This window comes from Zootoca vivipara, chromosome 13 (genome assembly GCF_963506605.1).
Source record: "Zootoca vivipara chromosome 13, rZooViv1.1, whole genome shotgun sequence".
Lineage (NCBI taxonomy): Eukaryota > Metazoa > Chordata > Lepidosauria > Squamata > Lacertidae > Zootoca > Zootoca vivipara.
In genome coordinates this window covers 4,890,316-4,915,838 of record NC_083288.1, presented here as the reverse complement: position 1 = coordinate 4,915,838, position 25,523 = coordinate 4,890,316, and the positions used below count along the sequence as shown (strand labels likewise).

The 25,523-nt window shown below is 44.7% G+C and overlaps 1 protein-coding gene across 5 annotated transcripts in view; it reads right to left on the bottom strand.

The window, feature by feature from the left end:
• The window catches only part of GRB10 (growth factor receptor bound protein 10), an 85,386-nt gene that overhangs the window by 18,535 nt on the left and 41,328 nt on the right, over positions 1–25,523 (bottom strand). For 4 of the 5 annotated variants that reach the window (XM_035137092.2, XM_035137096.2, XM_035137094.2 and 1 more), the window contains 4 exons: positions 17,577–17,673; positions 11,703–11,904; positions 10,659–10,797; positions 1,491–1,647 (listed from right to left, as the gene is read on the bottom strand). In XM_035137092.2, coding sequence (XP_034992983.1) covers positions 1,491–1,647; positions 10,659–10,797; positions 11,703–11,904; positions 17,577–17,673 — 595 coding nt within the window. The remainder of the gene's footprint in view (positions 1–1,490; positions 1,648–10,658; positions 10,798–11,702; positions 11,905–17,576; positions 17,674–25,523) is intronic. The other variant, XM_035137095.2, reaches the window with a different exon arrangement.

Here is a 25,523-nt window from a genome sequence, read left to right as displayed (position 1 = left end):
CACATAGTTCTCCCGCACCAACCGTAACCATGGCTTCTTAATTCCAGCAAGAGTTGCTCCCTGGAAGGGAGAGTGTCAAGGCTTATGCAAGAACTTCCCATGCTTCAGCATGGTGTGCTGCTCCATGAAACAAAGTCCAAGTAAGCATCTCTCTCTCCCTGTGTAGGGCTTTCTTGAAGTAAACGGACATGACAGTGTGCTCGAGACCCAAGCCTGGTAATCGGCTGAGCTGTCTAGGACAGGGGTCAGCAAATTTTTTTCAGCAGGGAGCCAGTTCACTGTCCCTCAGACCTTGTGGGGGAACTGACTACAGTCATACCTCGGTATAAGTATGCTTCGGTTTGAGTACTTTCAGTTTAAGTACTCCGCGGACCTGTCTGGAACGGATTAATCCACTTTCCAGTACTTTCAATGTGAAAGCTCGCTTCAGGTTAAGTACGCTTCAGGTTAAGTACGGACTTCCAGAACCAATTACACTCATACTTCGGGTTAAGTACGCTTCAGGTTGAGTACGTCTGGAACGGATTAATCCACTTTCCATTACTTTCAATGGGAAAGTTCGCTTCAGGTTAAGTACGCTTCAGGTTAAGTACAGACTTCCGGAACCAATTGTGTACTTAAACCGAGGTACCACTGTGTATTTTGGGGAAGAAATGATGCAAGAGCACCACGAGCCCTGGTGGCTGCTTACCTGTGTCTTGCTGGGGCTGGCGGCAGGGGAGGGATGATGAGGGGAGCACAAAAGGGCTCCAGAAAGAGGCTGCTTAAAATGGAGGCCGCTCGAGCGCTGCTGCTGCTGCTGGAACCAACAAAGCCCAGCCCCCTTCCTCCTCTAGGCAGGGCGGAGAGAAGCCAAGAGGAGGGAGGGAGGCACCGCCGCCACCCTCACCACCGTGTGAGGGAGAGGGAAAGAACATGCGTGCTGGCAATCCACGCAGCGATTCCCGGACCGTCCGCGGGCTGGATCCAGAAGGCAATTGGGCCTGATCCGGCCCGCGGACCTTAGTTTGCCTACCCATGGTCTAGGACATCAAATTCTCTGCTGGGAGTCCAGCTATATTTGCATAAACTGTTTATTTGCCAAAGTCACACACAAAACCATCAGTGTGCAGTATTACAAAGAATGCCCAGATACATTTTGTGCATGTCTCCCTCCACGAGAGTCACATACACAGTCAGTGAATATTGTCACCTAATGTCACCCAGTTCACACTCTATATTTAGGGGGCATTCATAAAAATTATCTGGGATCCTCAAAATTTACACATGAATGCCAATATCCACCAGGTATTTGTTACCCTCTATTACAGATAAATTAAAATCAACATAAACCCAAGCTCAAATATATTGCATCTTGATTGTTGCACCAAGTGTTCACCTATAACAGACAGAAATCCATTCATAATATTTAAAGCAGATCACCTGGAAAAAGTGGGTCAATTTATTGCTATGTGCTGGATATTACACTTTAAGTTAACTTCCTTCCCTACCTAATCCTAGGAGAGGGTGATGTTCCACTAGGGTCCAGCTGTTATCATCCACACAATGACTTTTGTAAACAAGCAACTGACAGAGGTCCCGGGCTGTCATATCTGCTAGGATCTCAACCACTTTGCATGTTCCGTCTTCTGTAAAGACTTTTATATCCTGCAATACAAAATATATATATAAGCCTTTTTTCTCAATTTGACGTGTTTCTAAACAACAGATTTTTTTTCAACACAAAAGCACTGCCTGCAACTTCATTGGCAATGTGCAATAACCAACTTTTAAAAATAGGGTTGCCAACTTTTCAACTAACTTCTGTAGCTGTTTGAGTGTGCAGTTGTAGCTGTTATAGGTCAAGTCTACATCGGAAATTTTCAGCAAGGGATACTCTACAGTGGAACCTAAGTTTGCGACCACCTCCGTTTATGATGAACTCAGAGAGCGACCGCCGCGGACCCGGAAATATTTACATCCGGGTTCCGCGTGCGCGGATGTGCAGAAGCGATCTGTGCAGCATGCGCAGAAGCGCTCTATTGGTGCTTCGTGCACGCGCAAAAGCGTGCCTTCGGTGAGCGACGAACTCAGGGAGCGACCGGTTTCCCGGAATGGATCGTCGTTGTAAACTGAGGTACCACTGTATTTCGTTGTGTTGCAGCAAAGCTTTCTGCAGAACAAACTGCTGTTAACAGCAGAATAACAAGACAGAAGTTTTTCCAGGCTAATAGGGAATCCAACAACAACAACAACAACAACAACAACAACAATTTCAGTTTAATTCTGCTAGAGGCTAGTTAAAAGTGTGACTTAATGGCACAGTGGATGACGGGAGCCAAAAACCTCTGCTAAGAAAACCTCAGAAAAACAAATTTATCTTGAATAAACATTGATTGCAGGAAGTTTTCTCAAGAACACGCTTCAAGTGGAAGGGAAGGGGGAGTGAGTTTAAGAATTAATCATGAATTTATCTCAGAATTCATATTTAAAGGACCTCTCGACACATATGACACAGATGCAGGAGCCAATTGCTTTTAACAATTACTCAAAAAGTTTTCCAAGTTACATCAGCTGCACGAGGCACCCTCTATTCAGCATTAAGGGTGAGAATGTTCAGCCAATCAGAGCACCAGATTGGCTGAACATTCAGTACTCCAGCACACAAAAAGGACCCGATAACACTGCTCCGTTGGCAGGGTGAGAATGTGCTATTTTATTATTTTGAAGAGAGACTTAAAATGGCATTTAGTACAATGGTTTCATGTCACCAGTTTTAATTTATAAAGTTGTGAATACTCACATACTTAAGAAATTCATCTATGCTTAGGTGCCCACTTTAACGGATTACTAAAAATGGCAAGCCTGATATCATGTCCAGGCTTGGTGATGGAATTGTAAGGCCATTATGCAAATCTATGCCATGACAACACTTGCACCTCACCTCAAAAAGGACATTTGAGAGAAGGAAACCATTCAGAAAAGGGCAATCAGGAGGATCAGAAAAAGCCACCTGCACTCAGAAGCTTATGCCAACTGCTGCTCGTAACCAATGCACCTTCTGGGGAGCAAGGTGATCAAGATAAGGGCCAGTGGAGTGCCAGTATGCAGCAGGTCCAGAAGAAGATATCCTCACTTTTTAGGTGCCCAATTTCCAATGGTTGCTCGTCCTTCAACTGCTGCAGTTAGCTCACATGAACTGTAGTAGCACTTAAAAATGACAGTAACAGCCAATGCCAACCAATGAGTTTCATAGCTGAGTTGAACCCAGATCTCAACACTCTGCCCACTTCACCATACTGGCTCAACATGCGATTTGTGTTCACATGAACATAATAGGTAGTTAAGTAAAGATAGTTAAGTAAACTAGGTTTGGACTTAGAAGAGCTAAAGAAGTAAGACTTGATGAATAAAACCAAAGTAAGGGAGAAGGGGAAGTCGAGTTCGGCGGAACAAGGGTCAAAGATTAATGGTTACGTTGTTAGATACCCCCAAGAAATGGAAGGGGGATATCGGCTTATGTATATGTTTATGTATGTTTTAACTTTATATTGGTAATTGTTTTTTTTCCTTTTTTCTTTTTCTTTTTCCCTTTTCCTGAAGAAACTTAATAAAAATCAATTCACATGAACATAATAGGCATGCAAACTTCACCTTCTACTTGAAGTACAGTGGAACCTCGGTTTTCGAACATAATCCATTCCGGAAGTCCGTTCAACTTCTGAAATGTTCGCAAACCGAGGACCAAAGGCTGTCTGTCAGCAAGTTCCACTGAGGAAAATGGAGAAACGCGCCTCGGAAGCTGTTTGACTTCCAAGGTGGGTTAAAAAAAAACCGGAAGCATTCACTTCTGGGTTTTCTGTGTTCGGCTTCCAAGACGTTCGGCAGCCAAGACATTCGAAAACCGAGGTTTCGATGTATTCCAGAACATTTACAGCTGCCAGTAACACCACCAGCAGGAAATGTGCAGTAGCTTGGGCAACGGCAGAGCAGTGGTTTGCTGCCATCTACAGTGGTACCTCTACTTACGAATTTAATGCGTTCCGAACGCACATTCGTAAGTCAGAAAAATTTGTAAGTCGAATCCCATCGGAATGCATTGGGAGAAAATAAATTGTAAGTCGAAGCAACCCTATCTAAAAATTCACAAGTAGGAAAAAATCCTATCTAAACCGCATCCAAGATGGCGGACGGAGCTCCATTCGTAAGTAGAAACATTCGTAAGTAGAGTTATTCATAGTAGAGGTACCACTGTATATCCTTTCCTTGCTACTGCCCCCCCCCCCCAAGAGGAGAGAAGCCGGATCATCCCTGGAGGAGGACATGGGATCTACCAACCGCCTGCAGGTTTGCAACAGCTGGCCTGATACCAGACTGTTGGGTGGGCTGGGGAGGTTAAAGGGGGGTATTTTTATTTTTTATTTTTTTGCTAATTAGTGGGTGGGAGTATTATTTATTATTTGAGTGTAATATTATTTGTTATTATTTATAAGGAGGGTGTGTCGTGTTTGTTTCGCTCTCCCCTTTTTTCTTTGCTTATGGTAGTGTGTGTACAGCTGTTAAGTCACCTGGGTGACAAGCAACTAATAAGTCAAACAAGCAAACAAGCAAACAAACAAACAAACATGAAACAAAGGAAGCCCTGATCTACCCTGCAATCAGCAGACTGGAACAGAGAATTGCTTTACAAGAGTTGACCCAAGGAATAAGGGCACAAACATTAGCACAAACAGCTTTGCAGAACTTAAATCTAGGAATGAACAGGTTTGATACGTGAAACAACTATCTGCACATTTTCCAGAGCTGTATAAAGAATAATTGCAAGGCCTTTTCTATTTTTACAGCTGGAACCTTCATTGACTCACACAAGATGCTTTCAACTAAAATCCTTTGGCACTGCAGGCACCTACATGCAACTGTTGCATAATTTGCATCTAAAATATTTGTACACAACTAGAATTACAGCTTACATTACGGGTTAGATTTTAGTTTATACCCATAAGAGACAAGCGCAAATGTATCTCTATAGTGTTTTATGACTTCCTTGATATTATATGTGAGCTGGAACCGGTCTGTGACCAAAATAATAAATTCATTCATTCATAAGAGAAAACCAAACTTAAGTTATGGTATCATAGGCTGCCTACTGTGGAAACAAGATTTATCTTCAGCCCAGTATACCTGAAGGAGCGTCTCCACCCCCATTGTTCAGCCTAGACACTGAGGTCCAGCTCCGAGGGCCTTCTGGCGGTTCCCTCCCTGCGAGAAGTGAGCTTACAGGCAGAGGGCCTTCTCAGTAGTGGCGCCCGCCCTGTGGAACACCCTCCCATCAGATGTCAAGGAAATAAACAACCATCTTACTTTTAGAAGACATCTGAAGGCAGCCCTGTTTAGGGAAGTTTTTAATGTTTGGTGTTTTATCGTGTTTTTAATATTCTGTTGGGAGCCGCCCAGATGGGTGAGGTAAAGGTAAAGGTAAAGGGACCCCTGACCATTAGGTCCAGTCGTGACCGACTCTGGGGTTGCGGCACTCATCTCGCGTTATTGGCCGAGGGAGCCGGCATACAGCTTCCAGGTCATGTGGCCAGCATGACAAAGCCGCTTCTGGCGAACCAGTGCAGCGCACGGAAACGCCGTTTACCTTCCCGCTTGGAGCGGCACCTATTTATCTACTTGCAGTTTGACGTGCTTTCGAACTGCTAGGTTGGCAGGAGCAGGGACCGAGCAACGGGAGCTCACCCCATCGCAGGGATTTGAACCGCCAACCTTCTGATCAGCAAGCCCTAGGCTCAGTGGTTTAACCCACAGCACCACCCGCACCCCTAGGGCGAGGTATAAATATATTATTATTATTATTATTATTATTTGCAGTTGTTATTGACACATTTTGTGGACACATTGTGCAGCTGTCTGTCCCATTTTACCATTCATTGCTGCCACCCCCCTCAAATTTTGAGGGCCCTGAGCTCAGAAAGCATACAAGCTATGTGTTTCTGTATGTTGGATGGGTAATCCCCGGCCCTACAGATGTTATGGGGTTCCCAAGTTCCACCAGCCAAGGTAATGGTCGTGGCAACCCAACAACACCTGGAAGCGCATGAATTAGTCATCCCTGCTTGGAAGGTACAGTAAGCAGCTTTTCACCTCCACCCACGCTTCACAACTCGAGTCCTTCACTAAACTCTTTGTTGTGCTAAACTGTTATATTAAAAAAAAACTCCATTACAGGAGGGACCTTTCTCCATTTCACTCACCTCAAAGGAAGTTGCCTGCTCCCTCCCACCCAGCACAGAGAGCACCAACATTACATCACTACGAAAAACTCCATGGAGCCATGTCGGTCCAATTACCAGCAAGTTCTGCTCTTTCCCGACGCATCAAATATTTGACCACCCCAGTTGTTGTCCTGCCTGACCTTACTCGGGTCTCCTCCTACAATGTCTACCAGCTTTTCAGGCTGCCCTCAGCTGGCTTCCTTTCCAGCCCTGCGAATTCCAGGACAGAGAAGAGCTTTGTTTTAGGAGGTTCACATTCACAGCTTTTGTCTGCTGCCACAAAACGATCCCTCAAGCTGCAGATCAAGCTTTCCAGCAACTTACACATTCCCCAGGAGCTAGATGTCTTGTGTATACAGATCACTTTTTACAAGACCCACCCTCAAGAGCTGCTCTTATATACATATTGTATATAGCTCTAACACGCTCTGTTTTTATGTGGATAATGGGAGTTTAAATAATTAAATGTTACTCTTGCAACTAAACTAAAGTCCTATTTTAAGAAACATACTGTGAAGACAGAGAGCACCCAGACTCTTAATTATTTCACATTACTTTCACTAGCTGTCAATGCATAAAACAATGGCTTTTTCAGTTAACACAACGGTTTAAGAAAGACTTACTTCCTTTAGTCAGACAACAAGTTTATAGCCAGTATTTTAAACACATTTTGATTGTGGGACCATCATTTTAATCCAGAAAGAAAACTAAAAGGTACAAACAAGTAGATTACTAATGAGTTAATAACATCAATTAGAGCTTTAGAATGGAAAATAAAAGAGTTATTATTTCCAGGTTATATTTTGCAAGTAGAGTATCTGTGTTTAAAATGTGTATTCTTCTGAAAATAAACTTTACAGAGGCTAAGCTGGTAACTTGGCAGTGATTAATAATAACTTATATGGAATAGGCGCTGTGGTTAAACCACTGAGCCTAGGGCCTGCTGATCAGAAGGTCGGCGGTTCGAATCCCTGTGACGGGGTGAGCTCCCGTTGCTTGGTCCCAGCTCCTGCCAACCTAGCAGTTCGAAAGCACGTCAAAAAAATGCAAGTAGATAAATAGGAACAGCTACAGCGGGAAGGTAAACGGTGTTTCCATGTGCTGCTCTGGTTTGCCAGAAGCGGCTTTGTCATGCTGGCCACATGACCTGGAAGCTATACGCCGGCTCCCTCGGCCAATAATGCGAGATGAGCGCGCAACCCCAGAGTCGGTCACGACTGGACCTAATGGTCAGGGGTCCCTTTACCCTTTACCTATATGGAATAATAAAAATCCAGTTTAAATGGATTAAAAATTCATTTAATCCAACTAAAATGAAGGAGGATTGTAGTTTCCTGATTTTAGAGCTATTATCAGGCAAACTGTCTGGTTTGAATTGCTGAATGGTATTATCAATCAGGCAAGGGAAAAAAGAACTAGAGAAATGCTCTCTAGTTCCCCCCCCCCCCCCGCAAAAAAAACACATTCTGTGACAATGTCCGTTCACCCCCTCCCAAGAGGTGGGCAGGGTTTGTGACACCGTGCGGGATTACCTGGCCAAGTGCCACTCACCTGGCTACAGGGTGGCCGTCGGCCCTTCCCCCATCTCAGCAGGACAATAGGCTGCCGGCTGGGGGTGGGGCGAGGCCTCCCATGGCAGCAGGGGTTGTATTGGGGGCCGTGGGGGTTGTTGTTGTTGTCATCGTCATCATTGACACAAAGGTTATAAAACTGGAAGAAGAGTCCCAACAGTGTTTTTCTAGCTTTAGGAAGATAGGGGATAAAACAAAGAGTGTCCCACCAGCACTATCTCCTGCCACTGTACTATTTCATTCATTTTAACAAAAATGGGACTGTACAGAGGTACCTCGGTTTATGAACACAATTGGTTCCGGAAGTCTGTTCATAAACTGAAGCGAACTTTCCCATTGAAAGTAATGGAAAGTGGATTAATCCGTTCCACATGGGTCTGCGGCGTTCGTAAACTGAAAATTCGTAAACCGAGGTGTTCATAAACCGAGGTTCCACTGTATAGGGTGAGTTGCTAACTGGGATGGAGGAGAGCTGAAAAGGCAGGTTGATTTGCTAACTGGATTGGAAACCAGCAGAAAAAAAGTTCCATAAGCCAAATAAGGGAACGTTTGGGTGAAATCAAATTCATATTATATGGCTTTCAAATTGGAGATTTTAAATAGTTGGTTGTGAACTCATAGAGAAGGACTAAGGCAGCTAAATAACTTTGTACAGTGGTACCTCCTGTTGTGGAGGGGATCTGTTTGTGGAGCTCCGGTCGGATCCCGAGGTTTCCACAACCGGAGGCACCCCTTTTGCGCATGTGGCGGTAGAGCACCTCTGCGCATGTGTGCTCGACGAAACCCAGAAAAATACTTCCGGGTTTGCCACGTTCGCATCCTGAAGGATACGCAACGGGAAGTGTGCGTATCCACTGTACTCATATCTTCAATATTGTACTACTAGAAAAGATACTGTAAATTAGAGCTGCTTCCCGCCGTTATTATTTTTTCTCCAAGGAACAGTACATTTTCAATACATTCGTCTCAGGGCACAGTGACCTGACTCATATGCAGTGTGCATATTTGCTGGGAAGCCAGAGCCCAATGCAGGTTTCCTAGTGTCAGAGGTTGTTACGGCTACTCTTGAGTAGCGACTTTCCACATACTTGTCTTTAACAGAGTCTTTATTGGTGCATGTTATTTACAGTGCAGTGAGCTGTCGGTTTCATGTCCTCTCATTCCGTTTCAGAATCTGGCACTGCCCCTTTCCGCGACTTTGACCAACATAACAGCCTCGGGACAGTGAATCTCCTCCCCTTTCTCCTCCTCCTCTCTAATTCCGGTGCCAGGGGAAAGGATCTACGTTCCGTCTTTTCCCTGTCCCCCCTTTCCGCCTCTCTCTCTTCCCGCCTGTGGAGCAGGGGCTCTCCCATGCTGCCGGAGACCTGGCACTCTCTCTCCGCTTCCTGACTAGACCCCGCACTTTCATGGCTGCTTGGGGACGAACTGCTCCTGATGAGAGGGGGAGGTTCTCTGTAATCTCTTCCCCCTTACACCTAGGTATATGCATTTAACCCCAGCTGCAAAGCACATTACCAACTAGAGTTGCCAGACTCAATAGAGGACAGGACTGCTGTGCCTTTAATTGCCCTGCTCTCTTTTGAGTCTGGAAAGCTTAAAGAGAAACCAGCAGACCAGACCCTTGCTTGGAAATTAAACAAAGGGGTTTCTCTTTAAGGTTTCCAGACTCAAAAGAGAACAGGGCAATTAAAGGCACAGAAGTCCCGTCCTCTGTTGAGTCTGGCAACCCTATTACCAACTTCGTGTAAAAACCATGCTGTTTCCCATATGAAAGCCACTTCCCTGTAGGAAATCAGAAACAAGCAAAGGGGTCTTCAAAAACAATCTGATGGGATCACCAGAAATGGCCTTGGTAGTAAGAGTGGCATTTCGACACAAAATGAAGCCACGATTTCATGCTGCGTGGACACAGGCCTAAATAAGCCTGAGTGAGGGATCAGGGTCATGTGCTCCCACCCACCCCCCCTCTTCCTACTGTGTGGCCAGGAGAAGTTTGTAAGAATTTAGTTTCATTTTTTAAAGAATCCCATCATAGGAAGATTTACATTCAAACAACGGTTCTGGTTTAAAACAAGCACTGGGTAGTTTTAGAGGTTAGCATCATAACCTATGAGCGGAGGCTGATTTGTTATGAAATTTAACCAGTTCGTATGAAAGAAACGTGAAAGACAATGTTCAATAAAAACCCAATTAGTTCACAGTTATATTGGAGGTTTTTAATGCTGAAGATATTTCTCACTGGCTAGAATGCCTCAAAACTTCCTTCCTCCTGATCCTCCCCTTTCCGTCTTCAATTTCTACGACAAGGAAAAACAAAAAAAGTATCCCTTCTAATTTAACTGCATGGCTTTGTTAAATACTTTTTAAAAAGTAAGGCAACTACCGTGGAAACGACATTAAGTCAGCAAGATGGCAGGTGAGATCTCTGGATATGCCGTTTAAATCCAGTCACTGATAACTCCAAGCAACTTTTTGGTATTCCAAAATAAATAAGTCATTGCCTGCAGTAATAAAATTCAAAGAACATACCAAACATGTATTTCTTCATTCACTAGAACGGCCTTCCGTATGCAGGAGGAGGATTTTGATGTGTTTCGTATGGACAATACTTTTTTTTAAAAAAAAGCTTTGAAGTCTGCAGACTGTGTTACTTACAAGTCTTTACTTTACTCATGGGAAATAAGTTGTATTTTTATTAAAACATTACATTTCTCTTCTTGTTGTTGTGAGTGCCAGGAAGGTGCCAGTTCCAAAATCCCAAAAGCAAGAACTCAGTATGATAAAAACAGTCAACCATTCTAAAAAATGCAACAGAAAAGACAAATCTCACCTGTTTATTTGCAGGCTGATTCTGAGGTAGAGATCCAGGGGCCAACACAGGTGAGCTTGTGGGGCTGCAAAGCTCAGGAAAAGGGTTCGGTATGGCAGGCAAAGAGGATGTTCTGAACTGTTCCTCCTCTTGAAGGCGCCTGCAGAACAAAAGGAGGTTTTCAGATGGGTAGCTGGTTAAAGTTGGTGCAGATGTAATCCTAAATTTTGGTTAAGGATGCCATGGCAGGGGGTAAGGAGGAAAAATCATGTGCCAGAAGGGAGGCCAGGGAAGCACATGAACATCTATCTGAAACTCAGGAATTGCTGTGCAAAATATTATTTAATTTATATACAGTGGTACCTCTACTTACGAATTTAATGCGTTCCGAATGCACATTTGTAAGTTGAAAAAATTTGTAAGTCGAATCCCATAGGAATGCATTGGGAGAAAAAATGCGTAAGTTGAAGCAACCCGATCTAACAATTCGTAAGTAGAAAAAATCGTATCTAAACCACATCCAAGATGGCGGACGGAGCTCCATTCGTAAGTAGAAACATTCGTAAGTAGAGTTATTCATAAGTAGAGGTACCACTGTACTATGGCTTTTAAGGCCAAGGACTGGTACGATTATTCCTAGACAAAACCACTAAAATAAGAAATACTCGTCCCATTGCACACAGATAGCAACTGAAGCAGAGGGGAAATGTAATTCACTTAGTTCTTGGCTATGATCAGAATCCAGGAATATGTATAATAATCTTTCTATTGGGCTACACTGGCTTGCCATGTTGGTTTGCTCCAGAACTATTAAAAGGAAGAAGGAGGAGGAGGAGGAGGAGGAGGAGTCTCAAAGCGGCTCACAACCTCCTTTCCCTTCCTCCCCCCCCCAACAAACACTCTGTGAGGTGAGTGAGGCTGAGAGACTTCAGAGAAGTGTGACTAGCCCAAGGTCACCCAGCAGCTGCATGTGGAGGAGCAGGGAAGCGAACCCGGTTCACCAGATTACGAGTCCACCGCTCTTAACCACTACACCACACTGTCATTGCTTTATTGCTTCCATACCTGACTGCCATGATGCGTACTGGCTGAGACCTCTGCACTTTCTGCTTTGGAGATACAGGCTGCAGTGAATTTGTTCCTGAGTCTGGCAGCTGGCCATTGTGAAGGAGTGGGGTGCTTTCTGAATGCACGTTGTAGGGGGTGTACAAACTTTCAAATGAGGAGTTCATATCATTAACTAATGCTTCCAAGTCCACATCATCATCTGAAAAGAAACAAGACAGACAGACACACTGACAGTCAGAAGCAACAAAACAGGGGCAAAGTTGGCACTACTGGTGTATATTGGAGAAAGAATGTAAGGGATGGGTTTGCCCAGGTAGGTGAAACAGATATTGGACTGATTCGGATGCAATGCTAAACTAGGATTTAGCATTTTGAGAAAGCACTCCTCTTTCTACACACCACACTCCTTTCGCTACTGTTTTATGTTGACCACAGCTTGTGGCGTCATTGAACTTGGGTTAATTTTTAATATGGGTCAAAGCAATAAGCCAATTTCTACGGTAAGGTCAATAGATTGTAGCTTAGGAGCCTACCACATTGCAGTGCGGGAAGTAAAGAGTTATTCCACTGCATCCTCGGGGAGCCACCTGGCAAAACTGTTCTGTGTGATCTGAAGGTTGGTTGCTCAAGACTCAAAGGGACGGACCTCTGGAGCTATTCTCCTATTGATTTACAAAACCCTGAACAACTTGGGCCCAGAAACCTCAGGGATCACATGAACCTTTATATTCCAGCTCGTTCACCGAGATCATCTGCAGGAGTGTCTCTGGTCATTCCCCAAGTTGGTCAGGATCGTTTGGCAACAACAAGAAATTTAGCCATTAGTCTAAAATAGTCATTGGCCCAGTCCTGTGGAACTCTCTCCCAATAGATTCAGCGGGCATCTTCAGGGCCAACTTCTAAACCCCTGCTGGAAACTTTTATTCTGCTTCGTCTACGCAGGCAGTTAAGAGTAAATCTCCCACAATGGTTTGCTGGTGCTTGTTTTTAACATTTTTGCTTTAAAATTGTTTTTAATGCTTTAATTTTGGGGTTTTTTTTATCTCTCTACTGTTGTAAACTGCTTCGATATGCGTTGCGCTTTAGCAGTATATAAATACTTTAAAAAAATAAATACATATGGGGTCGTGTGTGTTTTTTTGTAACGCTCTGCTTAGAATCTTTACAACCAGGATTAAACAGAGTCGTCAGATATGGAGAGCAGCACAAAGTAAAAGGTAGCTGGTGGATTTAAAGCAGGTAGCCAGCAGGTGGCACTGTTTCCTTTGAAAAATGCAGACATAATACTTGCACTTATTCTCAGGAACCAAGTACAGTATTTGTAATCCAGGACTTCATAAATAAATAAATAAAACCTGTGATTGTTTGCACATTTTAAGCAAAACTAGCTGATATGACTAAGGAAAATAAGAGCAACTAAATTAGAATGCCAGTAAAAATTACTGAAACATTTCATAATATGCTAGTACTTGAAACACTCTTTCAGTTTGTTCACCAAGCCTGTGTTTAGAACTGGAAATTGACAAGGCATACAAAGGACTAAGGATTCCCAGAGTTGAAAATGTGGCTAAAGAGAACCCGAGGCTGAGCGTCTGGCTGGGCAGAGTGAGAAGAGCTCGGTCTTCTTCATCATACAGCCATACCTTTGGGAGAATGTGTGATATGGCATTGAACTGCATTCACGCCAATGCTTCTTTGGGGTGCGGGACATGGCCATGCGAGGTGCCCCCATAGCATTTAAGAAACAAAATATGCAGGAAAAGAAACTTGTGGGGTTCCTATTAGGTACAAATGCCACATATGAAATTAGGTTTTTTTGTGCTACTTTACCCATGATTTTGTTTAATAGCACTAATACCAGTCTTTGGGGAACTCCACTTTGTACCTCCCTCCACTAGAAGAATTATCCATTTATTCCCGCTCTCTGCTTCCTGTTTCTCGGCCAGCTACTGATCCACAAGAGGGCCCTCTCCTCTTATTCCGTGATTCCCAAACTTATTCAGGGCTCTTTGGCGATGAGGTGCATTGTTGACAACTTTTTGAATGTCTAAACGCAATGTGTCAAGTAGATCAACTCTAACAGGCTTGTTGGCACTCTCAAAGAACTCTAATAGAGTGGTACTTCTACTTATGAATTTAATGTGTTCCGAATGCACATTTGTAAGTCGAAAAAATTTGTAAGTCGAATCCCATAGGAATGCACTGGGAGAAAAAATTTGTAAGTAGAAGCAACCCTATCTAAAAATTCGTAAGTAGAAAAAATCCTATCTAAACTGCATCCAAGATGGCGGACGGAGCTCTGTTCGTAAGTAAAAACATTCGTAAGTAGAGTTATTCGTAAGTAGAGGTACCACTGTAGGTTACTGAGACAGGACTCCCTTGCAGAAGCCATGCCGGTTCTGCTCTTCGGCATGAGGGATAGGGAGCCAATGGCCCTTCAGTCACCCTGCTAGGAGATGGCTTTTTCTCATCCCTGTTCTATATAATAAGCAATTCTACTAACAATGCCTTCCACTAGTTTACCCAGAACAGACATTAAGCTATCAAGCCTGTAAGTTTCAGGACTCTCCCCAGATCTTTTTTTTAAAAAAAAACAACCAAAAATTGGAGTTACATTGGGCACTAGGCAACCCTGAATTACGGAGGCTGGTCTGAAGGTGTTTTTGTTAGAAGATCAGCAATTTCACACTCGAGTCCTTTAATAACTCTTGGGTGGGTGCCATCTGAATCTGGTGACATGCCAGTTTTTATTTTGTCAACATGGCCCAGAACTTTATCTACTGTCTCTACTATTTGCCTCAGTTTCCCAGACTCCCTTCCTGTGAAAGTTCAAGCACATAGTAATACCCTGTGTATCTTCCTCTGTGAGGGGAGATGCAAACAATTCATTCAGCTTCTCTGCAATCTCCTTATCCTCCTTTATTTGCTCCTCAAAATTCCTTTTTTAGCATCCCTTGTTCTCGTTTGGACAAGACATTTTCTAAATGAAGCCTTCTTGATGACAAAAGCTTCTTTGATTCTGCTCATCTTTGCCCTGGGGCTGATCCAAGACATTTGGGCACCAGAGATGGACCCCAAAATGCCATGGCATCCCTCCCCTCCCCACCGGGGAAGAAGGGGTGAGGGTAGCCGTGGACCCCGCTTCCTGAGGCGGTCACCTCACCTTGCCTCATGGACAGGCTGGCCCTGCCTTTCTGGAACTATGTTATACATTCTAGCTTAGAATTCTTATACAGTGGTACCTCTACTTACGAATTTAATGCGTTCCGAACACACATTCGTAAGTCGAAAAAAATTGTAAGCCGAATCCCATAGGAATGCATTGGGAGAAAAAATTCATAAGTCAAAGCAACCCTATCTAAAAATTCGTAAGTAGAAAAAATCCTATCTAAACTGCATCCAAGATGGCGGACGGAGCTCCGTTCGTAAGTAGAAACATTCGTAAGTAGAGTTATTCGTAAGTAGAGGTACCACTGTACTGCAGATAAAACAAACAAACTCCCAAGCATTTGGGAGAGATTTGCACTTGACTTTAGTCTTTCCATTAACAGCATTGCAGGAACAGTGTAAGGTGGCATGTAAAATACTTTTTAAAATGTTAGCACATGGCACCGTTGAGGCATCTGAGCTACAATTGCCGTGCTGTTCAGAAAAGGCGTTTGTCTTAGTTCTTGCACTTGTGTCCAAACCAGAAAAGGAAGCCTCAGGAGCCATCTGCTCCTGCAATGGCTGCCAAATCCCAGAGCACCTACAGGCAACCAGGCCACGTGGTCCAGTCATTGCCACACCCTGTTATCAGGCAAGTCTGGAGCTGCTACTGCTTACAGCAGGAAGATGAACTGCTGTTCTCTGATAGGAGGAGCAAGGAATTCCCCCTTCCAGGTTTTTAGGTTTTTTTTGGGGGGGGGTTGCCTTTGCTCAGGAAATTGCACATAGCAGCACACATACTGCCATGAGGGTGAACTCTCCTTGCTGCAAACATGGGGCAAAGAGTAGTTTAGGAGACCTTAAGGCAGTCATCCCCAAACTCCGGACCTCCAGATGTTTTGGACTACAATTCCCATCATCCCCGACCACTGGTCCCCTTAGCTAAGGATCATGGGAGTTGTAGGCCAAAACATCTGGAGGGCCGCAGTTTGGGGATGCCTGCCTTAAGGCATGCCTGCCTACTGCTACTTTGGATATAAATGGTTACTACAGGTACTGAGTGAGCTTCTGTGTGATGCAGACATGTTGACCAGGACTGAGTGCCGGAAGCGGATCAGGAACGCCTCTCTCTTCTCATTGATATGAAACCTCACATGAACCATCTCAAAATTAAGCTCCACTTCCCAAAACCACTTGTAACAGATCATCCTAAAATCACACTGAATTAGTCCCAAACATTCTGAATTTCTTATGGATCAGCAGGTTTTCTCCCCTAATAGGCAGCTACTGATAGACACTCCTGTTTTTGTAATAAAAAGAAAGAAAAGAAAAGGTAAAGGACCCCTGACAGTTAAGGCCAGTCAAGAGACGACTCTGGGATTGCAGCGCTCATCTCGCTTTACTGGCCGAGGGAGCCAACGTTTGTCCGCAGACAGTTTTTCCGGGTCATGTGGCCAGCATGACTAAGCTGTTTCTGGCGAAACCAGAGCAGCGCATGGAAACACCGTTTAACTTCCCACCTATTTATCTACTTGCACTTTGACGTGCTTTCGAACTGCTAGGTTGGCAGGAGCAGGAACCGAGCAACGGGAGCTCACCCCATCGCGGGGATTCGAACTGACAACCTTCCGATCAGCAAGCCCTCGGCTCAGTGGTTTACACCACAGCGCCACCTGCATCCCATCCTGTTTTTTGTACCACAACACAAAAGATCCAGGAGAACATGAATTTCAACAATCAGCTTGTGGAGAATTGTTCCGATAAAGCACAGGCTGTAGTCAAAATTCATTCTTGGCTTACTGCTTGCGGTCTTGGGGAGACAAACCATAAGCCTGTGTTTGCATGTAACGCTAAGCCAAACCAGAGCTTAGTTCCCAGTAGCATTGCGTGGCCAGGGAAGGAGCAGAGCAGCCACAATCCCCCCTGTGAATACCCACAGGCATTTTCACTTAGCCAGGGTTTATCATGGTTAAACCACAGAGCCTAGGGCTTGCTGATCAGAAGGTCGGCGGTTCAAATCCCTGCAACGGGGTGAGCTCCCATTGCTCGGTCCCAGCTCCTGCCAACCTAGCAATTCGAAAGCACGTCAAAGTGCAAGTAGATAAATAGGAACCGCTACAGCGGGAAGGTAAACGCCGTTTCCGTGTGCTGCTCTGGTTTGCCAGAAGCGGCTTTGTCATGCTGGTCACATGACCTGGAAGCTGTACGTCGGCTCCCTCGGCCAATAATGCGAGATGAGCGCGCAACCCCAGAGTCGGTCACGACTGGACCTAATGGTCAGGGGTCCCTTTACCTTTACCTGCGAACTGGGCTGTTCTGCTTCTCCCATTGGCCACGGTTAGGAGACAGGAGCATTTGCCCAACATGTGAATTCTTGAAGGGTGGATGAGGGCAGGTGTGTATGTGCAAGCCCACGTATCATAACACGCCCACTTCACTTCCCAACCTTTGCCACATTGCACAGAGCAGGGATGAAGGAATCTTCCACTCATGTTTCTTTCAACATGAGTTGGTGTGATGGGGGCCCTGCTTAGTATCAGTCACCAACTGCATGAAGATTCCCACTCTCCCCTCCCTGCTTAGTAGCCAACCTGGAGAAGCGTTTGCTACTTTGCAGCTTTTTCCGTTTCTCCCAATGAAAATATTGTGCTATTGTTGAATTTGATTTTTTTTTCCCCTCCCCCGTATGGAGAAACACAGCCAGCTAAACTCTGTCCCTCTTACCTCCTTGATGACTTAATGAGAGGCGGCTTGACTGTTCTTGGAATCCGGGTTCCACTAGATCACGTCGAGTATGTGCTGATGACTGATCTACACTGTCCTAGCAAAAGGAAAAAAGCGGGAGATCTCGTTCAGAAACGGCATGAACAACCTCTGCCTCTCAGAATATAAAGAGAACTGGTCTCTTATTGAAAATGAAGCCACAAGCAGGGGCATTCCAGATGTCGTTCAACTCCAACTCCCATCGGCCCTTGTCAGGATGATGAGAGTTGTAGTCCAGCAACACCTGGAGGGTCAAAGGGTCCCCCCACCCCTGCTGTAGGAGGGTCTGGAAACTAAGCCTGATGAGGAACGGTTGAAGGAGCTGGAAAAGAGAATGAGAGGAGATATGAAAGCCACCTTCAAATATCTCAAGGGCTGTTGCATAGAAGAGGGAACAAGCTTGTTTTCTACTTGTTTTATTCATAAATTAACAGAGCACCCCAAGAGCAAGCCTTGGCTGAATTTCATTTACAGCTCACACCCTACAAATCTGTGCAGATCAGCTGTTGTCATCAGGCCTACACTGTGGACCATATGCTAAAGCAGGCATCCCCAGACTGCGGCCCTCCAGATGTTTTGGCCTACAACTCCCATGATCCCTAGCTAACAGGACCAGTGGCTGGGGAAGATGGGAATTGTAGTCCAAAACATCTGGAGGGCCGAAGTTTGGGGGTGCCTGTGCTAAAGGGATCTTTCCTAACAACTAACAGTCCCTGGAATCTATCTGGCATGCCAGGGCCATATCCTGGAAGAAGGGGGCAGAGGCACCGTGAGTGCCACAGTAAAGCTCCAGAAATGAAATGGCTTGGGCATTATGTGTGGTACTTTCCCCAAGCATCTTGCTGCCTGAAGTGGAACCCAAATATGTGTGCCCTCCTGCGCTATTCCCTTCATCTTTGTAAGTTTTCCTGATCCACAACTAGTGATGTGAGGTGAGAATATTCTCCAGAGAATAGTCTCAAGAATGAGAATTTTCTCAAGAATAATTATCTGCTAGAAAATTCTCCGGAGAATATTCTCCACAAAGTGTAAATTCCAATGTAAGAACCAGTTTTACAACCCACATTAAAAAAATCTAGTAAATAATAAGCCAAGTTGTGATATTGCCAGTGTAAGTACGGTAATGAATAATGATTTTTTTTTTTGAACCAGTTACATTACTGGGCATTGTGTCATTCACCATTGGCAGTTCTGAAATGTGAGTTACAAAAAAACATTTTTTTATTTTAGTTTTAAAAATGCTATTCATTTAATCTGATGAACATTTGAATTTGTATGTATTTCAACTATATGTAATAGCCTTTGTTTTCTATTTTGGTGTGACCTTATTAGCAATTCTACCCTTGGCCATACTTTTTACAGAAAGTAGCTTTAACGCTTTATACACTTAAAGTGCCTATACAATTATGTGTAACAGCGTATGAGGTGGCCTTGATTTAAACAGCTGACATGTCTATATTTTAATTTAGTGCCAGGAACTGGTTTTTGCAGTGCCATTCAATGGTACAAGGTGCCATTTACTAGAGATTGACACACTGAAATATATTATCATACAATGATAATATATTTAATGTTAATGGCTTATCTTTTATATGTATGCATATATTTTGTTCATCAGGCTGTGTTTTAGTCACCAAAACAGTTATTAAGTGTTAGAGCTATTAGAAGCATAAGATACCCTCTTACTGAATTTACTTATATCAAACCTTAACATGCCAATTGTACTTTTTGACTTGTCCTATAACATGTACATGTTCTAATGGAAGAATAAAATATGATTTAACTACAGTGGTACCTCGGTTTACGAACTTAATCTGTTCTGGAAGTCCGTTCTTAAACTGAAACCGTTCTTAAACCGAGGCGCGCTTTCCCTAATGAGGCCTCCCCACCCTTCCACCGTTCGGATTCTGTTCTTAGACCGAGGTAAAGTTCTCAAACCGGGACAATATTTGTAAACCAAATCATTCTTAAACCGGACTGTTCTTAAACCGAGGTACCACTGTACTGAGTTTCCTTATACCAAAACTTAACGCAGTGTTTCTCAACCAGTGTGCCTCCAGATGTTTTGGGACTACAACTCCCATCATCCCTAGCTAGCAAGACCAGTGGTCAGGAATGATGGGAGTTGTAGTCCCAAAACATCTGGAGGCACACTGGTTGAGAAACACTGCCTTAACGTGACAATTACTGGTGCCATCACCTGTGAATATTCTCCTATTTTAAATGAAAATTCTCTAATATTCTCATTATTCTCGAGAATTTAACATCACTACCCACAACCATTGGGCACTGCATGTGACCTTTCACAACCTAGGTTAAAACTAAACCTGGCACACTTAAAAAGACAAAACCCCACAGTAAGCTGCTCAATGCAAGTTTAGAAATGTGCTCGGTTTCATTTTTGAGTCTGGGTTGGTCACAGGCAAACCTAAACCTCCACAGAGAAGCAGGACACTCATTATCCCAGAGGCTCACCCCCTAAATCCAGATTTCAGTTGCACACTGAAATGCGCCCTAATTTTGTCCCCAGAAAATGCGGTTTATTTTGCCTGAGGAGGTTTTGTACTGTGCTCACACATTCACCTACGTATCATTTCACCGTCTATTTATACAAGGTGTTTAAAGACAAATAACAGCAGGTTGCCAATTGCAACAGCAATCTAGGTGGACATAGGAGCAAGGTCAGAAGATTAGAAAGTGTTCTGTGTCGTGCCCAGTCCCTGCCGAGGCAGCCAATATTCTGTGCACACACAGACCAGGCTTGCAATATCTTGCCATATATTTATACTTGGGGAAATGAATACTGTATTCCTTCTAGCAATAAAGATTTTTAGTCAAAACTCAAGGGATGCTTGCATTTGACTTCACTGCTGCAGTGAGTTAAACGTTATTTCAGACCCTACTTTTAAAACATTGCCCACTATAAAATAAATCTACATTGCCCATTTGATCCAATTATACAAGACACCTTCAAGAAAATAACTGGCACAAGGGAAACACAAGGAGGTTTTAGACCAGGGGTCAGCAACCTTTTTCAGCCGTGGGCCTTGTGGGGGGGCCAGACTATATTTTGAAAAAAATATGAACAAATTCCTATGCCCCACAAATAAGCCAGAGATGCATTTTAAATAAAAGGACACATTCTACTCATTTAAAAACATGTCGATTCCAAGGACCATCTGCGGGCCGGATTGAGAAGGCAATTGGGCCGCATCTGGCCCCCGGGCCTTAGGTTGCATACCCCTGTGGGGCCTGCCTAGTGTTTTTACATGAGTAGTACAGCTTGGGTTTTCTTTGATTTGGCTAGTATCAATTCCAATTGCCCAACAACACTCAATTTGTTGCAATTTGTAAATGAGATACAGGAAGTGGTTTTGAATCATTGTGATGAGGTGGCAAACAGCAACAGTTGTCAGTTGTGTTTTCTCCACAATTGTGTATGTCTGGTTTTTAAAATACAGTGGTACCTCCGGTTGCGGACGGGATCTGTTCCGGAGCTTCGGTCAGATCCCGAGGTTTTCGCCACTGAAGGGACCGCTTCTGCGCATGCGCACAGCGCAGCAGAGCGTTTCTGCGCATGAGTGCATGGCAAAACCCAGAAAAATACTTCTGGGTTTGCCACGTTCGCGTCCTGAAGGATACACAACCGGAGGTGTGTGTATCCAGAGGTACCGCTGTATTGCTTTACTATACAGAAGCAATTACGCAGTTTGGGAAAGGGAAGGAGTGCATCAGGAAAGAACATGGAATACATTGCTAAAAGTCTACAGTCACTTTACTCGAAACCCACCCCAAATATTTAATTAAAGAATGCCTTCCAGGAAAAGATCTTGGATCAGTACCAGAAGGAATAAGGTACTGTAACTCCAAAAAGTTAACTTCTTACTTGCCTTGTCAATGCCTACTAGACTTACAATAAATAGCTGTCAATGTATGTGGTTATTCCTAACTGCTTGGTGCAGTTCAGGGAATAGAGAAACAGCTGCATTTCTAATAAAATGCCGAATGACAGAGATGGTACAGAAGAAGAGGAGATATTAATTTTAATTAAAATGTTGTAATAGAAAAAAATGAATTTCAATTGCATGAGAGATGTATATAAGCTTGAGAATAAACTCAAAGCTGAACATGAAACTCACCCTTCAGTATATGCCCTCCAAATTACACAAAGCTATTGTTTTCCTTCAGCAACAAGCTTTCAAAAGGTTCTCTTAAAAATATGGCATCTGTCATTAGACCGTTTTATAGTAAAATTCACCCACAGTTGGCCTATATGACTTGTGGACCAAAAAACCCAAATATAGTCTACAAACACATCAACAACGCAATTTTTGCTACCTGCCGAGAACCCACCATTTAGGTCTCCAAAACCTCCAGCCATCAAAGCCTTTCCTCTGCTTCTCAATTCTCCCAGCCTTTGTGTCTGTTCTTAAAGCGTGTTGTTCTTGCTTCACTTCAGCTTGAACCCAGGGTTAAGATTGGAACTCGTGTATCTTTTCCCAAAAATCTTGCAAGGATAGAATAGGAAAGTAGCCAAAGCTTGTAGGGAGAGTGTCAGAAAACCAACTGAAGGTCAGAATGAGCTTAGGCTTAGGAGAGATGTCAGAAACAACAAAAAGGTTGGAACAATGCCTTATGAGGAACGGCTTAGGGAGCTGGGTATGTTTAGCCTGGAGAAGAGAAGGTTAAGGGGTGATATGATAGCCATGTTCAAATATATAAAAGGATGTCATATAGAGGAGGGAGAAAGGTTGTTTTCTGCTGCTCCAGAGAAGCGGACACGGAGCAATGGATTCAAACTACAAGGAAGAAGATTCCACCTAAACATTAGGAAGAACTTCCTGACAGTAAGAGCTGTTCAGCAGTGGAATTTGCTGCCAAGGAGTATGGTGGAGTCTCCTTCTTTGGATGTTTTTAAGCAGAGGCTTAGCAGGCATATGTCAGGAATGCTTTGATGGTGTTTCCTGCTTGGCAGGGGGTTGGACTGGATGGCCCTTGTGGTCTCTTCCAACTCTATGATTCTATGATTTTGAAGCTGTGTTCAGAGCAGGAGGAAGAACTGGGAAATGGTAGCCCCACTGCATTAAGAAATGCAGGGCGGCTTACACCTGGCTTGACACAACCATACATGTGAAGAAGCCTAGGGGACTTACTAAACCACATGCTAAACATGTTAGCAGCGCGATGCAGCGACTGAAAAGGCAAAAACTATGGTAGGCTGCATCTAGTGAAGTGAAGTGGTCCAGATCATAATATCACTCTGTACTTCAGACAGAGCTCACTTGGAATACTGTGTCCAGCTCTGAGCGCCACAGTTTAGGAAGGATATTGACCAACTAGAATGTGTCCAGACGAAGAGCAACTAAGACGGTCACCAAGCCTTATGAAAAAAGGCTAAAGGCTATGGTTATGTTTAGTCTGGGGAAAAACACGATTAAGTGGTGAGATGGTGTTTTCAATATTTTGTTGAGAGTTGCCCAGAGTGGCTGGACTAACCCTGTCAGATGGGCGGCACATAAATAATAAAATTGTTATTCTTAATATGATAGCAATACTCAAATACCTGAGGTGCTGTCACATTAATGGAGTGGTTGTTTATGTTTGGTTAGGACCCTAACCAACAGGTTCAATTTACAAGAAAAGGGGTTTAAACTAAACATTAGGAAGAGGTCATTGGCCCTCCAAACTTCTAGGCAGTGGAATGGTATTCTTGGGGAGGCAGACTGTCTTTCCTTAGGAAATTTAAAGCAACAATTGGAAGGTCACTTATCAAGGATGCTTTAGCAATGTATCTTCTGTACAGTCATACCGTGTTTCCCCCTTTTTAAGACACCGTCTTACAACTTTTTTTCCTCAAAAAAGCACACGGTGGCTTATTTTCAGGGGGTGTCTTTTTTTATTTAAGTGCCGGTACAACTTGGCGCTCTCTCCCGCGCGCATTTTCTGCCTCTTCTATTCTCTCCGTTTCCCCTCCTCCCCCATCCTGAATCAAGGGCTCTCCTTCCTTGGAGGCTTCTAAGCTGAGGCTGGATGGCCACCTGCCTAGGAGACAGACGTGCACACGGGGGGGACGGGGGGGACTTCACTCTGTGAGGTGGAGCAGGAGGTATACACGAAGCTGCCCACCGTCATGTCAGTGTAGGTGGGACTGCGCTGGTCGCAGTCGAAGCACTCGCGATTGGGTGGGAGCACTGGGAGGCTGCTCATCTCCCTCAGCAGCTTTAGGTGCTTCTCCTCCTGCTTCGGCTTGCCGCTTGCTGCCATGGCTTCGAAGGCAGCGGCGGCCGTGTGTGTGTGCGCGCAGAGGTATAGAGGCTGCTCCCCGGGCTCTCTCACGCTGGCCGGGGAATGAGGAGGGAGGCTGGGACCCGTCCTGCTCCGAGATGTTAGTGAGGGAAGCGCGAGGGGGACGAGGCTTGGGACTGCGGCTCTGGCGCGCGCAACCCCAACTGACGGACCGACGGAAGGAGGGGGGGGAAAGGGAAGGAGGAGGAGAGGAGCGGCGTCAGCTCTCGGCGAGGAGGCTGGGGCAGCTGAATGACGAGCCGAAGAGGAACCTGCGCGGCACCTTTTCTCTGTCGGGGGGGGGGAGAGAGACGCGATCACAAACAGAGAGAGACAGACGCGCACACAGGGGGGGGAGAGAAAGACGCACGGGGGGGGAGAGAGAGAGAGAGACGCGCGCACACACACACACAGAAAGAGACTGACACCCACACAGAGAGGGAGAGCGGTGCTGCTTCGCGCTTTGTCAGCGCTGCAGCCGCCGCCGCTTCCGAGCGCCAACCCGACCTGGCAGGCTTCCTCCTCCTGCCACGGCCGGCATTGCAGGAGCTGGGTCCTGCTGGCTTGTGCCCTCAGTGTTCCGTGCGGCACTGCTGCACGCTTTATCGGCGCTGCAGCAGCAGCCGCCGCTTCCGGGCACCGACCCAACCCGGCAGGCTTCCTCCTCCTGTTGCGGCCGGCGTACTGGGTCCTGCTAGCTGGCTGGGGCGCTAGGTGGTCTTGCTCCGCACGTCGCGGAAGTATGGCTTATTTTCGGGGTATGTCTTACGTTTCTCAAACGATTAAAAACCCTGCCATGCCTTACTTTTTGACTACGTATTAAAAAAGGGGAAACACGGTACCTCGGTTTACGTACGCCTTGGTTTGAATATTTTCAGTTTGAGTACTCCGCAGACCTGTCTGGAATGGATTAATCCACTTTCCATTACTTTCAATGGGAAAGTTCGCTTCAGGTTAAGTACGCTTCAGGTTAAGTACAGACTTCCGGAACCAATTGTGTTTGTAAACCAATTGCAAGGGGACTGGGATAGATCCAGCCTCCACCTCTATGACTCTACAACAATACTGCCTGATCTCTAAACCATGGTTATAGAGAGGAAGAGGCTTGCAGACCTACATCCTCCCTTCAGCTTTTGGGTGCAAATTCTTTGCACGCGTGTTTTCATTTTTCAGTTGACCGTGGACAGTGCATTACTTCTACACCAGTGCCTGCAAACCCTTGTTTCCTCCACACCACAAAGTCTGCAGCTCTGTGGACTGGCAACAGCCATGCTGGCTAGCAAAAAGACTAGTGCAGAAGCAAAACTCTACCAGGCCCCAAAATTAGGCAAAAAGAGGAAGGGGAGAATGTGAGAGGGGGAGGGAGAGAAGGAAAGTACAGGCAAATTGGCACAGCCCTCCCAACAGTCTTTATGACTTGCACTGCCACAAACTGTTAATCTTCAGGAAAGGGGTATTTTCAAAATTCAAAGAAAAAGCTCCTTGAAGGAAAGCAAATAAATATGGATCAAAGATCTAAGCAGACATTGCACACACTGAGTAAGTACTTTTACAGTATTGTCTTCTGTAATCCAAAACTAATCAGTTTTCCATCTAAAATAAGAATCAAATTAAATGCAAGCT